Source organism: Ceratina calcarata, unplaced genomic scaffold (genome assembly GCF_001652005.2).
Source record: "Ceratina calcarata isolate Rehan_Ccalc_2016 unplaced genomic scaffold, ASM165200v1 scaffold353.2, whole genome shotgun sequence".
Classification (NCBI taxonomy): domain Eukaryota; kingdom Metazoa; phylum Arthropoda; class Insecta; order Hymenoptera; family Apidae; genus Ceratina; species Ceratina calcarata.
This window is the reverse complement of record NW_017158259.1, coordinates 104,075-118,314: the sequence shown is the minus strand read 5'-3', so window position 1 is coordinate 118,314 and position 14,240 is coordinate 104,075. Positions and strand designations below refer to the sequence as shown.

Here is a 14,240-nt window from a genome sequence, read left to right as displayed (position 1 = left end):
ATTATAAAACGCGTATATATGAGACTTGATGTTTTCGAGGTAGAAGTACACGATTTTTTACGAAATGAATCATTTATCTGCGCAGATGTGGTAGTTCCGGGAGAGATGGATCAGGTAAACATTTCCTGTTGAACGCGCCAGTATTCTTTTATTTTACCTAAAGTGAGCGAGCGTAGCTTTATGAAGAAAATCAATATTTTACTTTTTAGTGAGTACGAAAATTTGAAAAGCGCAGATCCATAAGTAAACAGTTAATCTTTACAAGATATTTGATTTTTGAACGATTTTAAAAACATGGTCTATCTCCCCTGGAATGGCTCTGTTTTAACGTTTACTACTTCACTATATTCCTTTGGATAGGCATAAAAGGGTAAAGAAACGCATTCTTTCTATGTTTCTCTTTTCTTAATATGGTCCCACGTACCAATAACGTCCTTATTAAAAGTCCATCCATCCATCGGGACGCACTTCTCGCCCCAGTCGTCCTTGAGCTTCAACTCTTCTACCTGTTCATCGGTGAGACCCATCATGTTATGAGGCAGCATGGTGCCGTGCTTGGCTAGCTCTTCGATTTCTGTTTTTCAAATAAGAATACGCACAGGTTCAGTTAAATAGCTTCGAGTAATTATTATCCCCCTCACGACATGTGACTAATATCACACGGCGAGCAGGATTGAGGTTCATAAGCTCGGCCCTCGCCTTGCATTAACGCGCCGTTATTACAAGCCGCGGGTGAGGCCTTAACCGGGACATAATCGTTAATGGATTTCTTGCGTTAGCATTCCAATAATATATAGCTGGCGAGGTCTACGAGGGCGCGAAAAATGCTTTGGAATCTCACACTCTTGGAAACACAATCTGTAATTTATTAATTTCATTCAATTTCTTGAATGTTAACCAGATTGTATCACATAAATAAAATTGACAATAGTAAATGAAAATTCTATTTGTTGTATAAAATGAAATGAACAAAGAACGTTTTTCGCTATTTTTTCACGCAAGCAATATCAAAATTGGATTAATACCATGATGGGAAAATAAATAAAGGGATATGAAATTCATCATCGTTAGGGAAATCATTGGCATTCAAACTGCCTGCGGTGACGACCGATAAAATCGTACAGCTACATGCGTTTGGTTCACACGCGCCGTTATACGAAGGTGAAAATAAAAAGACCGAGAAAACGGTAATATGTGCTGCGTCACACGGCGTTACCTCCAGACAATTTATACCACTTATACGATTCTGTCATTGCACTGCCTAAATAAAAAGTAAAACTGCCCACGAAGGACACTACCATTTTTTGAATGCCACCTTTTTTTAAACACTAACCTAACTGAGCGAAACACGAGAGCCGTAAAATAATTACCATAACATATTCTTGAAATCTTCAGCCGGCCGTTGTAAATTGTAGTTATATCGTATATAATGTCTTCGATCCGAGCGTCCACGTGCGTATCATATAGAAACTGGCTCTCATCACCTTTCTTAATGTGCATCCGAACCATTTTCTTGGACAAAATCGCAGTACGTTCAACTTTCAATTAACGCTTACCACGTTAATTTTCAGGCACGATGAGTATCGTTACGCGATATATGTAATATTAAGGTTTCTGTGATAATTTTAACACCTGCAATCATTACAAATTATGTAAGTACGTGAGAATGCAAGTAATTTAAAATCTACTTTTTTCGTTTCGAGAAATTTAGAATCGAAGTTAAGAAGATTATTTATACTGATACATTAATTTCATTGAACAAATTCTTAACTGGTTGGACAAATTATTTAAAAAACTCAAATATAGATTACCTTCTAAGATTAAAATTTAAATGAATTCATCCTTTATTGTAAACAATTGCTAATGAGTTGCACGTGTTATATGATAGACACAGTCGACAGTTGCTTTCTTCCGGTGAAATTAGCAGCAAATTCAATGCAAACTGATCGAACTGAAATCACGACAGAGAAACGAATGGGAAATGCTGACATGTTATCCATGGTAACAAGTAATATCGATTAAACAATCCGAAATACGATAAACGTACATGTAATTAATATTTTCATTACTTCAATATGTGTAAAGCTATAAGTAAGTAATATTGCTAAGGTGTAATTAAATGGCTCGATACTCGAGGTGTACAAAATAAAACAGATTTAATGAGTATATAATCGTGTTTCATTATTGTATAATATACATATGTACACATTCTACCGAAACACGGATTACAAGAATAAAGACGATCATATATCGTTACAAATAACGGAAAAAGAACATTCAGGCGTGCTCTCGATCTTACTCTCTCTCTCTCTCTCTCTCGCTCTCTCTGTTTCATGTTCATTCGCGTGCTTTTTACTGGCGTTTTTTGGACACAAAAATATCAATATATATCTTTCTTCTCCATATAATTACTTTATGTAAATATAATATAATAATAATCATTAAATATTACCGACGTAACGTTCGTAAAATAAAAATCTATACACTTATATATTCGTATTCCGTAAATTCATCTAAATTGTGACTAGTATTATGTTAAAATACACTTATTAATTCGATTCGATGAGGTGTATTATTTTCCAGATCGCTTTCCATATTTCTGGTATTTCTATTTCCTTTCTCGGATCCTTTTTTTTGCTTTTTATCTCTGAGGCATATGGAGGTCCGAACGAAGGTGGTCCCTATGATTTAATTAATGGTGCATGCACGAACAACGTATCTCAAAGGACGCGCGACGATTCGCCCTACTCGACTGGCCGAGAACGATGTCGGAAGCAGTTATTCGAACCGACGCGACTGACATTTAAGATTTCGAATACACAATTATTAACAATAGACTCTATAACAAATTTCAATGGTTTCAACATCGATACACGACGATTGACAATGACGAGTTCCTAATTTAACACGAAAAATTTATCTCGCGCACCCGCGGGTTCGCGCGGGTAGGCGTAAGAACTACACAATTGTTCAAAATCCTTTCGCATTGCTCGATTAAATCGGGGTTAATCGTTAGATTAAGGGGAGGGAATTTCGCGAGAGACGCAATTAATTGTTATACGCTTTTCGAATCGAACACGAATGTGTGCTGCACACTTCGATGATCGAATCACGTCGCGTCTTCTTTCATATAAATAGAATACACATACACATTGTACAACATCGTATTAACGCGTACGACTACTAATTTATACAGTTTCCCTAATCGTAATTTGTCACCGTGACATTTACAAAAAGAATCGTTCTAAAATAACCATTATCGTATCGAAATACCCGATACTTCCGGCGGCATAATATGATACAACAATATAGAAAAATTGGCATTTGGTCCGAAAGAAACATACAAAAGGGAGGCCTCTTAAATATTAAATGATCAATTGTAGTAATAATAATTGTGCACGACTTCTGTTTCTTATCGCGTTCACATTACATAGAAATGTATGCGTACGTCATTTGGTAAGATTAAAAACATCGTGTTACGCGGGGATAATATTGCATACACAAACTACCGATGCGTTCGTAGCGACTACAATTGAAAAAATACTTACATCCATCGTTTTATCATCTTTTAATCCATACGATTATTGATATCATCTACCTAGCATCGGAAAAGGCATCGTTACTTTGCTAACTGGATGGTTTCTTCGCCTTGACTCGACGAAATATCGCAACGATTGTAATGTACTTTAAATGTATCTTTGTTATTGCCGACGGCAAAAGCATTACTCTTTGTATTTCGACTAACAATGTGACATCTATGGACACTTGCAAAAATAATGTGTTATATCCTATCTACACGGAGAAACATTTACTAGCCTATTTAATTTGCTTCTCTTGGATTCGGTATACTGCCTTTTTTTTTTAATAACTTTCACGATCAGTGGACGGCAAGTCCATGAACAATTAAAGAGTCGTATAGAGACAATTTTTCGTCTAAAATTACGATAACAATGAACTCTATCTTTTTCATTCTTTGACAACATGGTTGACAATTATTCGATGGCCTCTAACGCTAAACGCATCAGGTTTTAATAAAAATTACTTCACATGTATTAAAGCTCGTGCATGGTATTGTTAACATCTTTCTTCCTCCTTTTCTTAAATATCATTTGAATCGACTCGAGAAACACGCGATGGGGTTCATCTTTAAATAGCGAGTTAATTTTTTCCTAAGATCCCATTATATCCATCAAAATCTTTTAATTCTTGGCGTTGATCAAGTGGATGAAATATCGATCCTACGTCCGTTTATTCCTCGTCTATCGTGGGAATTCTGCCTTCTTTCTCTTGATCTTCACGAGGAGTATATGCACCGTGCAACGGGGATCGTTGCACGGTAGCCTCTTCTCAGACCTTGCTTTCAGGACCGTCTGTTGTATGTTTGAAAGAGTTACGAATTTTACTCAGATGAAGAGCGGCAAGATGTCCATAACTTTTGTTGTACCATTCTGGCGTGCGTCCCCTAGAAGTAAAAATCAAAAAGAAATTAATGAGGAATTTGAATACATCGCTGTAATTAAATGTAAAAACAATAAATTTCCAGTTCTTATATAATGCTACTGATTACTTTAAAATGACGTTACTTAAAAATAAAATTTATATGTGTGCATTTTCTATTATTGAACTAAATTCGCTTTGCATCAAGATAAAAAAATGATTTTCATTTAATAGTAATATTAAATTAATTTTATGGAACTAAGGTATACTTACTTTGTATCTACTCTAGAGAGATGCATGATCCGTGATTTACCACTACCGCAGGGTTCGATAAGATAACGCGAAGCCAAAACAATGCCACGAGTTCCGCCAAGCATGACAGGAGCATCCGGATGTTCCACGGACGTTTCTACGATGACGCAGGCCCCTTTGGGGAGGTCGTTACGCCAGGATCTGCAAAATACAACATCACATTATTTACAATCCCACTGTTCTCCTTTTATAGCGCGCGTACATCACCATTGCTATTTGTCGCGATCGCTTCTTCAATGCGATTCAATGTTACGCTATCGGAATGAATAAATAAATTCGTAACACACCTTAGCACACAATAATCTCTGGCAGGAAGGGGACTCATGTTCCCAGTGGCGTATTGGAAGACCTCCGCATTGGTCTCTAGCTTAGCGACCAGTCTGTATTTCAGAAGCTGAGGATCCCAGATATGTCTCTCTCTCAAAACACGATGAAGAAGCTCGTTCGGTGGTGCCTCCACTTCGGTCGACACTCGCCATAAACGGAGTGGGTGCCCGTCGCCGACCTTCTTATAAGCCATTTCTACCGTGCTGTCCGCTGGGTTATTCACGGTAACCCATCCGCGACTTCTATAAAAAATAATACATACAACAAACTTATTTAAAGAAAGATATCCAGAATATTATATTGTTTTTAGTAATTTTTAAAACTTTGGAAAACTGTTTGACTCGAACACTTCTAATGAAAAAAATTTAAGAGAGGAAATTCTTAAATAAAACTTACTTCTCGCGCGCCTCTTTTAACAAAGCTGTAGTGCAAGCATGAAGATAGCCCCTCCAATCCTGTTTCATCTCGGATCCTAGCTCCTCCAGCACAACCGGGATGCTCTCTTCCATGTAATTGAAATGACACTGAGTCAACATATCCGATGAGACCTGACGCAACATGAAACAAAAAAACAAGAATAACAATTAATTTGTGTCTGCCTTCCGATTCTCGAAAACGTTTGTAGTCAAATGTGTAGACACGCATAATGTATCATTCGGATTTAAGCGATCACAATCGCCGTTTCGAGACGGCGACGGATGACGCTCCTCTCGAACGACCTGGACGGCATCGAGCCACTCACCATGAATAATTCACGATGCATCTTGACCAGATACAGAAGACAGTCGTGAGCGGCTTTGTTTTCCGACAGTTCCCTCTGATCGGGAATGCCCACGGTCTTTCTCCTACGTGGCGATACGCTGCTCGACCTGTTGGTCACGTTCGCGTTGCTGTGGTTGAAGTGGAACAGGCTCGGTGCCAGGCACACGGCCAGGTTCGAGGCTGTCATTTGGTTGTAGGGAGCATTGCTCGCTACGTGGTTCAGGAAATCGAGCAGGGTTTCCAACGCCTCCCGGTGCTCGTCCGGCAACAACAGCAACACGCATTGTACCGCGTCTGGTCGTAGTTCAATAGGTACGTCTGTAACAGCAAATTACAAAGTAATGTACATAATGTACATGTTTTATAGAACGAATAACAAAACAATGAATTAAACATTGTTTAATAAACCAATCAATTTTTTTTAATAAATGATAGTATAGCAATTTTTTAATTTTGAATACTCACGTTGGAAAATGGCAATAAAAGTCTCGGACAGCTTGTTCGTTAATAGGGCTTCCGGCAACTCCCTGAAGTACTGTTTCACAAGATCAGCCACATCGAAGGCCTGCTGACCGTCGAAATTAATGTTATCCCCCAGTGTTTCGGTCATCATTTTTAATTTCTGTATCCTAGATCTGACGCCGCTCTTCCTGAAGATTCCAACTTGATCAAGAGCGTTTGCTCTCAGCCACCTCAAAGCGATTTGGATGCACTTTGGTAAGGCCTGCCCAGTTCTCTGCAGAGATAATAGTAATGGGACGCCGAAGACTGTTTTGTCTTTATAATCAGGAGTCTTTATCTTCCTGATGAACTTTGGCAACTCCCAGTTCCAACCCGTACGATGAGAGGGACAGTATCGTTCCATGCAAGCAGTCAACTTCAACAAAGCCAGCTTTCTCAGAACCAAAAGTTGCCCGCAGGACATTGAGGCCATAGCGCGTGGGCAAAGGGGATCCAATGGTTCAGGGTAGAGAGATCCCCTCTGAAAACTGTGCCACCTGACAACGGTACCCTTGTGCCTCGGAGAATCCTCTTCCTGATCCGAATCACGACTCGCCACCGTAGAACTGCTCTCTTGACTACCTGCAAGCTCGGAACTCCTGGACCTTGATTTCTCTCTGTAAACCGTCACCTCTTTCGTGGTAGGTTTGCCTTCCCTGAGGGAATCGTCGCGATGTCTGAAGCTCTTGTGCATCTTATCTTCCCTCTTCAACGCAGCTACCTTATCCTCCTTGTACCTATCTTGACTTTGCCCCGTCAACTTGTCCCTGTACCTCTGCGACTCTTTGCCGAGATTTAGACTGCCACCGCGACTGTTTATGGGAGTTTTCGTCGGCGAATCCTTCGGGCTTTGAGGATGAGCAGCCACGTATTCCAAAACCTTCGCGTGATTGCTATTCGCGTCTCTGAAATACCTGTGTCGCCAACTGGTAGGCTGGCACTCGGAATCGCTAAGCGCACCCTGATCCTCTCGGCCGCGATGCAGGAATCTCCTAGCTCGATTCATCTTCGTGCGCGTCGGTGTAGGCGTCGGTCCACCTCCTTGAGACCCGTCCGAGCAATAACTCGAGGAATCGTCGCCGAATGGGCTAGGCGTGTTGGTCAAAGGCGAAGGCGGAAGGTGATAAGGAGAAGCTGGTAGCGTGACGGGCGACCCGGGTACATGAAGCGGCGATCCAAACACCAAGTCGTTAAGGGATACCGGCGCCGGTCCAGTCGGCGATACGTCCACACAGTTCAATTCTTTCATTTTTTGTTGCATTGTCATCACGTCCAATATCTGGGGACTGCTGATTACGATACCGTCGCGGTTCTGCTGTTTTCGTCGCCGGGATTTGAGCGACTCGACCCGCCTAAGAAAAGCTTTGGCTCCGTCTTTCAGCCTCTCAGAGCCGGTTCTTCGAAATCTGGGACTGATCTCATCGGGAAGCGTCCCAGGTGGCAGGCTGCTGTATCTGAGAGTGTCCAACATCGTGTCCTCGGCCTCTTCGGCTTCCAGTCGATCCTCCAGCGAGTCTTCCTCGGATTGCACGTTCTGACCGGCGATCGCCTGTAGCCTCTCGACGTTCGTTTGCGTCACTTCACCCACACGGGACCAACGTCTGGTTTTCTTCTCGAATGTCCAGTTTTCGCTTAAAGCACACTGTGTATCTTCGTCCGAATCATCGCCGCCACCCTGTAACGGTGAAATAAGTCCTCGGTAAGTATACACGCGCGGCAGATCATGCGAGCGAATTTCAACAGTGTCCTTAATTAAAAGGAAAGTTACGAAACGTGGCCTTAATCGCGTGTCTCATTTACATAAGTAACAACCGTACCGTTCATAAGTAAGAATTCCTCTTTTCAACTCCCACGTTATAATACGAAGCGTTTCACAAAACTGAACGATATCCTTTAAATCACTGATTAAAAGCATCCCACCGATTTTCTTGCCTAGACCAATAAATTTCAGATTACACGCATAATCATACCTAAAACTTGACTATTTTTTAACGTGTTATTGATGGCGAGAGTCTTGGAACGTTACGATGAACTAATGACGTGATTCAGAGAAGACGTGACTCATGATACGAAGCGGTGCGACGCGACGGTCGGCGCGGAGGAGAGTTTCGCCCGAGATTAACGACTCGTAGCGGATGTTTAGTGGTCGGCAGTGGTTGATAATCAATTTGCGTTTGATGTAGCGACAAATTAAGGACCACCGTCGAGGACGCTATCGTCGGTTGTAATTAATTATAGAAAGCGTTTCGAGCCCGGCCACTTTTACCTATGACCTCCTGCGATCGGCAGCGACACCGTGCACAAGCCACGAAAGATGAATGCTCTTTCCGGCACGCGTGAGAAGAAAAAGCCTTTGGAATAAGCTATATCAGTGCCACAGGAGCAGCTCGCGTCGCCTCTTTTACGAAAAAAACCGAACACTTACATATCGCGTACGCTTTCTACTTTAATGCAATATTCATTTATATCGCCCGGGATCTTGGATCTTTCTAATTAATTAAGGATACAACGAACGAACTTATGTAACTTTTTTGTCTAGACCAAACACGATAATAAGCTTAGCAAGATTTTAATCTATTTCATTTATGGCGCACCTAATTAGATTAGTTTCCTTTTTACGATAATCGTTGTAATCCAGCAAACTTTAGGAACGCGAAGAAAAAAGGAAAGAGGTTTCACGTAATATTCTCGTGCGAATTTTCACGGATTTGAAACAAAGAGTTTTTATTGATCAACAATACTCTACTTAACTTGTTCAATTGAATAAGTCCGTGCAATAATTAAAGAGCTGCAGGGAATGAGGACGTTTCCCGAGAAATGCCCCTTTCCGTTTCACTACATTTTCCGAATCTACGGTTTGAAATATGTACACGTACATATCCTAAAAGAAATTTTCTCAAGAAACGCCCTTCTTTCATTCGACTGCTAATTGAACCCAAAATAGGAATATTTAGAAAAACTCTTTGTTAATTCTATTACTATTTCACGCTTTATTATTGAGTAGACAAACGAGTAAACGGACAGCGATTCGTGGGAAGAAGTTTAAGCCCTGAGGAACGACACTCTAGATCGAGACTACAAATGACTAAAGTAAAATGCCTCGTTCCTCTTCCGACTATAGGCGAGAAGCCTAGTCCGTTTTCTAACAATAAAAGCCGACGCTCGGCTTGGCTCAGCTCGTTACGAAACTTGACGCCTTTGTTGTTTCCACGTAGGGCACCACCGCGCCGCGGCAGAGCTACGAGAAGAGAGCCCAGTCAAGAGAGTGTGTGACCTTACGTGATCCTCGCCACATGACAATGGACCGGGTTTCACCTCGCATCGCTTCGCACGGTTTCCATCGGTGGCACCGTGGCGAACAGAGGAGCCTAACTCCTTCGCGCGCGGACCCGTCCAGGAAGCGAGCATCACGACCTAACCATCTCGTCCCGCGACTTTTTTCCGTATCATGGCGAGCCATGAGGACATAATGGAAGCTGTCCCGCTACGGGGGCGCACGCCGACCAATTCGAGGTCCCAACGCCGGGTCTAATGAATGTCGCTTAACCCCATTCCTATTTTTATGAAATCTTTAGAAGACTGTATGAAAGCACTTCGATAGTGGAAATATTACAAATAAAGAAAATTTAGTGTGCGTAGGAATTTGTAACAGGAATTTGCTAGGCGAATTCTAAAATGTATATGTATTATATTCATTAGCAGATGAAAGATTTTTATAAGTCTATTCAAAACTCGTGACATAAATAAAAACATAAATGAAACTATTGGTTTTTATGAATCAAACTTCAAGTGTAGCTCGCCGTTATTTAAAAGGGTTGAAATTCTGGAGTGAGCACGGTGCAGCTAATAAAACGAATATATTTATAGATGTTTACGTTGAAAATCTAGTATGGTATAACCCTTTCGCTTCTCTTGTAACATTATTGCAGGTGATTAATTTTAATCGAGGACGCGGCGCTGAGCAACGAGATCGTTAAACGAAATTAACAGGACATTCGAGGAAAGGGAATGCGAAATAATATGCAAAGTGGCTATTCGCGAGTCCTCGTTACGCAAAAAATTGCAGCTTGTGTTTCTTCATCTCCCTTTCTTTCGATGAACGTCACGAAACTCCGATTACGCGAAGAAATAATCAACAGTCTCCGATGTGGGCCACTGACGTGAGTTAAAAATACTCAACGTTACAGAAATGAGGTGCTCGTCAAAAGTAGTGCTCAATATCTGACCAGAATAAACTCTTCACACTTTCAGTGCATATTTAAATATTGAATGATAAATAGTCAACTGTTAGAACATTAAAACGAATGATTGGATCAAGTGTGTCGCTGGCTTCATGAGAGTTGCTCCAAGTTTGAAAATATACATATCTAAGAATTGTGCGAAAAAATAAATAAGTGTACCGAAATAATCTTTTTCAATGAAATAAAATAGAATAAGTCTTTCATAAAAATATTATTAACCTTATTATAAAATGTTATTATTTAACGTTATTATAAATCAATCTAATAAACGAATATAATTTGTATAAAAGGGATCTCACCCGCACTATAGCCCATCTTCTTTATTCATAACAATATATTATAGAAAAGGTGATTAATTATACAAATCGTTACATAAAGTATTTAATATTTCTAAAATATTTGATTTCGAAACACTGTTAAGAACATAGCCCATCTCTCCCATAATACTCTATGATGAAAGACGTGACGTAAGGTACAACCCCAGCCCCGATCGGTTCGAAGAGAATCTTATCGTCAAGAACATTAGAGAGACCGAGACTTGTCGGAAACGGAGGATGAGCCTGCGTTTCGCGTGCGATTATCGGCAATCTTTTACTTCTTACTGCCTGTACGTATGCATCTGCATTTCCGTTGCACCGTGTTACCGTGGGACTTGACGATGATCGTACACGTGAGTTATTTTCGTGGCGGCTCGCGCGGGATCCAACGAGCCGTGTCGCCCCACGTTGGTTACGACGTCACTTCCGTCTAGGCAGGTTGAACAAACCCTGGCGTTTTATGCGTGACAATGGCTCGGAAATGGACTCGTAAAATGAACAGTGTTTCGTACGGATTTTATGGAGTTCTACTATTTATTCTGCGCGGTCTTAAACTCGAATGTTGGTTTATCTTTCCTTTTTAACTGCTGTCCCGTGCGCTTATGAGATCTACACTTACTACCTCTCACCCTCAATGCACGTTATTATTACATTTACAAACGCCGATCGAGGTTACCTGATTCAATTGATATATCGAACTCTTCCGACATTAATCGGTCAATAAAATTAATTAAGAGTCTAGAAGACTCACGTGAATTTTCTAACATCGACCGATAAATTTTTGTCGATTTATCGGTAATCAGACAAAAGTAACGCAAAACGTGGGTTTAGTCTATGCATTTTTATTTCTCAAAGAATCAAGACAAAATTCGTTCTTGTCTCGATACTGTAAGCTATAGACGAACGTAATCAAATACGAATAAAATCAATAGAAATGTTTTACCTTTCTTGAGATTCAAAGGCAAAAAAAGAACGAACTAGTTTTTACTAAATGTACGTGACATCTATACCACAGTTTTGTGGTTTCCAATCTAAACAATCTATTCCAACTAAACTGTCATTATTCATCGAACTTTTTTTAAAGGCAAGGCAAGCTTCCACAAGATACACATCTCATCGAATTTCTGTCATAAAGTATTCCATTAAAACGTTATGAAAGTGTGCGGTTCTTCGATCAGCACAAGCTGCAAGCAAAAAGAATTCGTGCAGACTCGTCTCAGTCCGAATTTAGAATGCTATGACAGTACGATGACCTAGATCGTGGTCGGTACTTGTTAAAAGATTCCTCGGAAAATTAGTCGTAGTCGTAGGCCACCCCCGTCAAGTTTCAATTAAACGGTTGCTTCTCGCTTTCTCGATCTCGGTGGCTCTGTAATTGGTACGGCGCGTCGCGGCGGTGACGGACCAACGGATCGTTTTCCCTTTGAATCGAGAATGTATTTTTGGCCGGAGGAAGACTTCTTCTTTTCGTTATTTCGTTCCTAACTCGAATATACACCTATGTCACTTTAAGCGACTGGGAAAGAGGGAAACTGTTCCTTGGTCTTCATTAAAAAACAGTTTTACCATTTTTATTTTATGTCCCGATACGTTGCTTCGGTTGCGTCGCAACTCTCTCAAAATGCCATACGGTCGTGTCAATTCGTAGAACGTAATTAAAACAGACTTCTGACACGAGATATCTAATGCGATATGACTACGGGGATAAATGATTTGAAAGTTGAATGAGTTAGTTACGGAGAAATTACTGTGGACGCAAAGCTGATCGTACATTTGAAAATACTTTTATGAAACGCCCACACGCGTATTCATCGTTCATAAAATTTTTCTAATGTTTAACGTTACACATTGTCGGTACAAATGAGAAGTTTTGAATAAATGCATGTTGAATAAATAAACTAGGTTTTGTAAAAACCTAGACTGATATTCGATGTAAACTTATTATGATAAAAAATTGCGCATCCTTGCATTTCCAACCATAGGATATACAACATACATAATATACAATACGAAATAAAATACTTAATGGAACCTTATACGAAATCAATTCAATTCAGAAGTCGAAGACAAGAAGAAAGGAGAGGGACGAAAGGGCAAGTAGTTGGTTGAAAGGAGGCATCAGCATTTTAAATCATGACGTCCGAAGCGATGTATCGTCCGGTAGATACGGGCAAGAGGGAGGAGCCCGTTGAATTCGCCGAGTGTCTTCCGTCACTGGAAACAAGAGCGAGCCGAACGAATTGTGAGAACAAAAACGGCGTACGCTTCTCACGAGACCTCATCGATTCTGTCCAGTTGAAATTCCCTCGGTTCGAAGGTATGGCATCGTTTGTAAGTACTCGAGGAGAGAAAGATACCTCGAGAGCAGCCGGCCAAAGAAATAGAGGAGAACGACATTCCATGAATTTCCATTGCGGTTGACTCTCCGCCGCGCCATGCTGCAGATTTCTTCATTGACAATCGTGATTCAGTAACGAACCTCCAGGAATCGTACGGTTAGAAGAGATCTTTCTTCCTTTTTCCATCGACTCCGTCCCGATTCACGGGAATGAATGACGATGATTGGTCGTCGTTGCCGTGGCAATTAAGAACCTCACGAGTCAAATGTCGTTTCCTGAATTTCCAATTCTTTTTGTCCGCGAATTAGACTGTACTGACCGACCTTTTCATGCGATATCGTGTATCAATAATCATTTCCGCTCCACTTTGCAATACGACCAGTAATTGAGGTAGTTTGTGTCATCATCTTTTATGTTTTATATGGATTTTAATTTATTGCATTCGGTTAGTTCCGTGATGGTGATACGCAGGAACATGACGGCATCAACTTTAAAAAATAAGTGTTCTCATGTTTTCAGTATTCTGATCTAAAGAATATCACTCATTATGCAAAGTACTTGACGTACTGTTTCCAGTTTCAATTAAAACGTGTAACTTCCAAGTATCATTCGAAGCAACATTTCATATTGTAGGATTCAAAAGATTTATGAAATACTTGAGAGTGTAGCGAAGAATGCAGCCATGGAAATAATGATTGTATTGACACGAAACCATGTCTAACTAATTCATCACGCTTAGGTCATGAAACTTTTATGAGAAGTGAGTCCAACAACCAAGAACCTGCTTTGATTGCTCGATTAACGGTACTTAATCGATCAACTTTGCGTTATTTAGCTGGTTATTAAGGAACTCTTTAATCGGTCATCGCGATTGAATATTCCAATTATTCTTAAATAACTGTTAATTCATCAAACATGTGTTCAATTTTTCAATATTATGATATACGAAATATAATACCTAATATCAAGGAATGTAATTATCTACAGTTAAATGAAACAAACTT

The 14,240-nt window shown here is 40.3% G+C and overlaps 2 protein-coding genes across 6 annotated transcripts in view; both read right to left on the bottom strand.

Annotated features, from left to right (window-relative positions):
* Positions 1-1,509, bottom strand: part of LOC108625450 (cilia- and flagella-associated protein 298) — a gene marked incomplete at its 3' end in the record, with an annotated part of 2,414 nt that extends 905 nt beyond the window's left edge. Inside the window, exons 1-2 of the mRNA XM_018025501.1 lie at positions 1,371-1,509; positions 425-574 (exon numbers count right to left, since the gene is read on the bottom strand). Of these exons, the coding sequence (XP_017880990.1) occupies positions 425-574; positions 1,371-1,509 (289 nt within the window). The remainder of the gene's footprint in view (positions 1-424; positions 575-1,370) is intronic.
* A 630-nt stretch (positions 1,510-2,139) lies between these two features.
* cv-c (RhoGTPase activating protein) overlaps positions 2,140-14,240 on the bottom strand; it is a 102,038-nt gene continuing 89,937 nt past the window's right edge. For all 5 annotated transcript variants that reach the window (XM_026813974.1, XM_026813975.1, XM_026813976.1 and 2 more), the window contains 6 exons: positions 6,304-8,014; positions 5,819-6,156; positions 5,473-5,624; positions 5,037-5,318; positions 4,711-4,890; positions 2,140-4,462 (listed from right to left, as the gene is read on the bottom strand). In XM_026813974.1, coding sequence (XP_026669775.1) covers positions 4,348-4,462; positions 4,711-4,890; positions 5,037-5,318; positions 5,473-5,624; positions 5,819-6,156; positions 6,304-8,014 — 2,778 coding nt within the window. In that variant the 3' untranslated portion in view covers positions 2,140-4,347. The remainder of the gene's footprint in view (positions 4,463-4,710; positions 4,891-5,036; positions 5,319-5,472; positions 5,625-5,818; positions 6,157-6,303; positions 8,015-14,240) is intronic.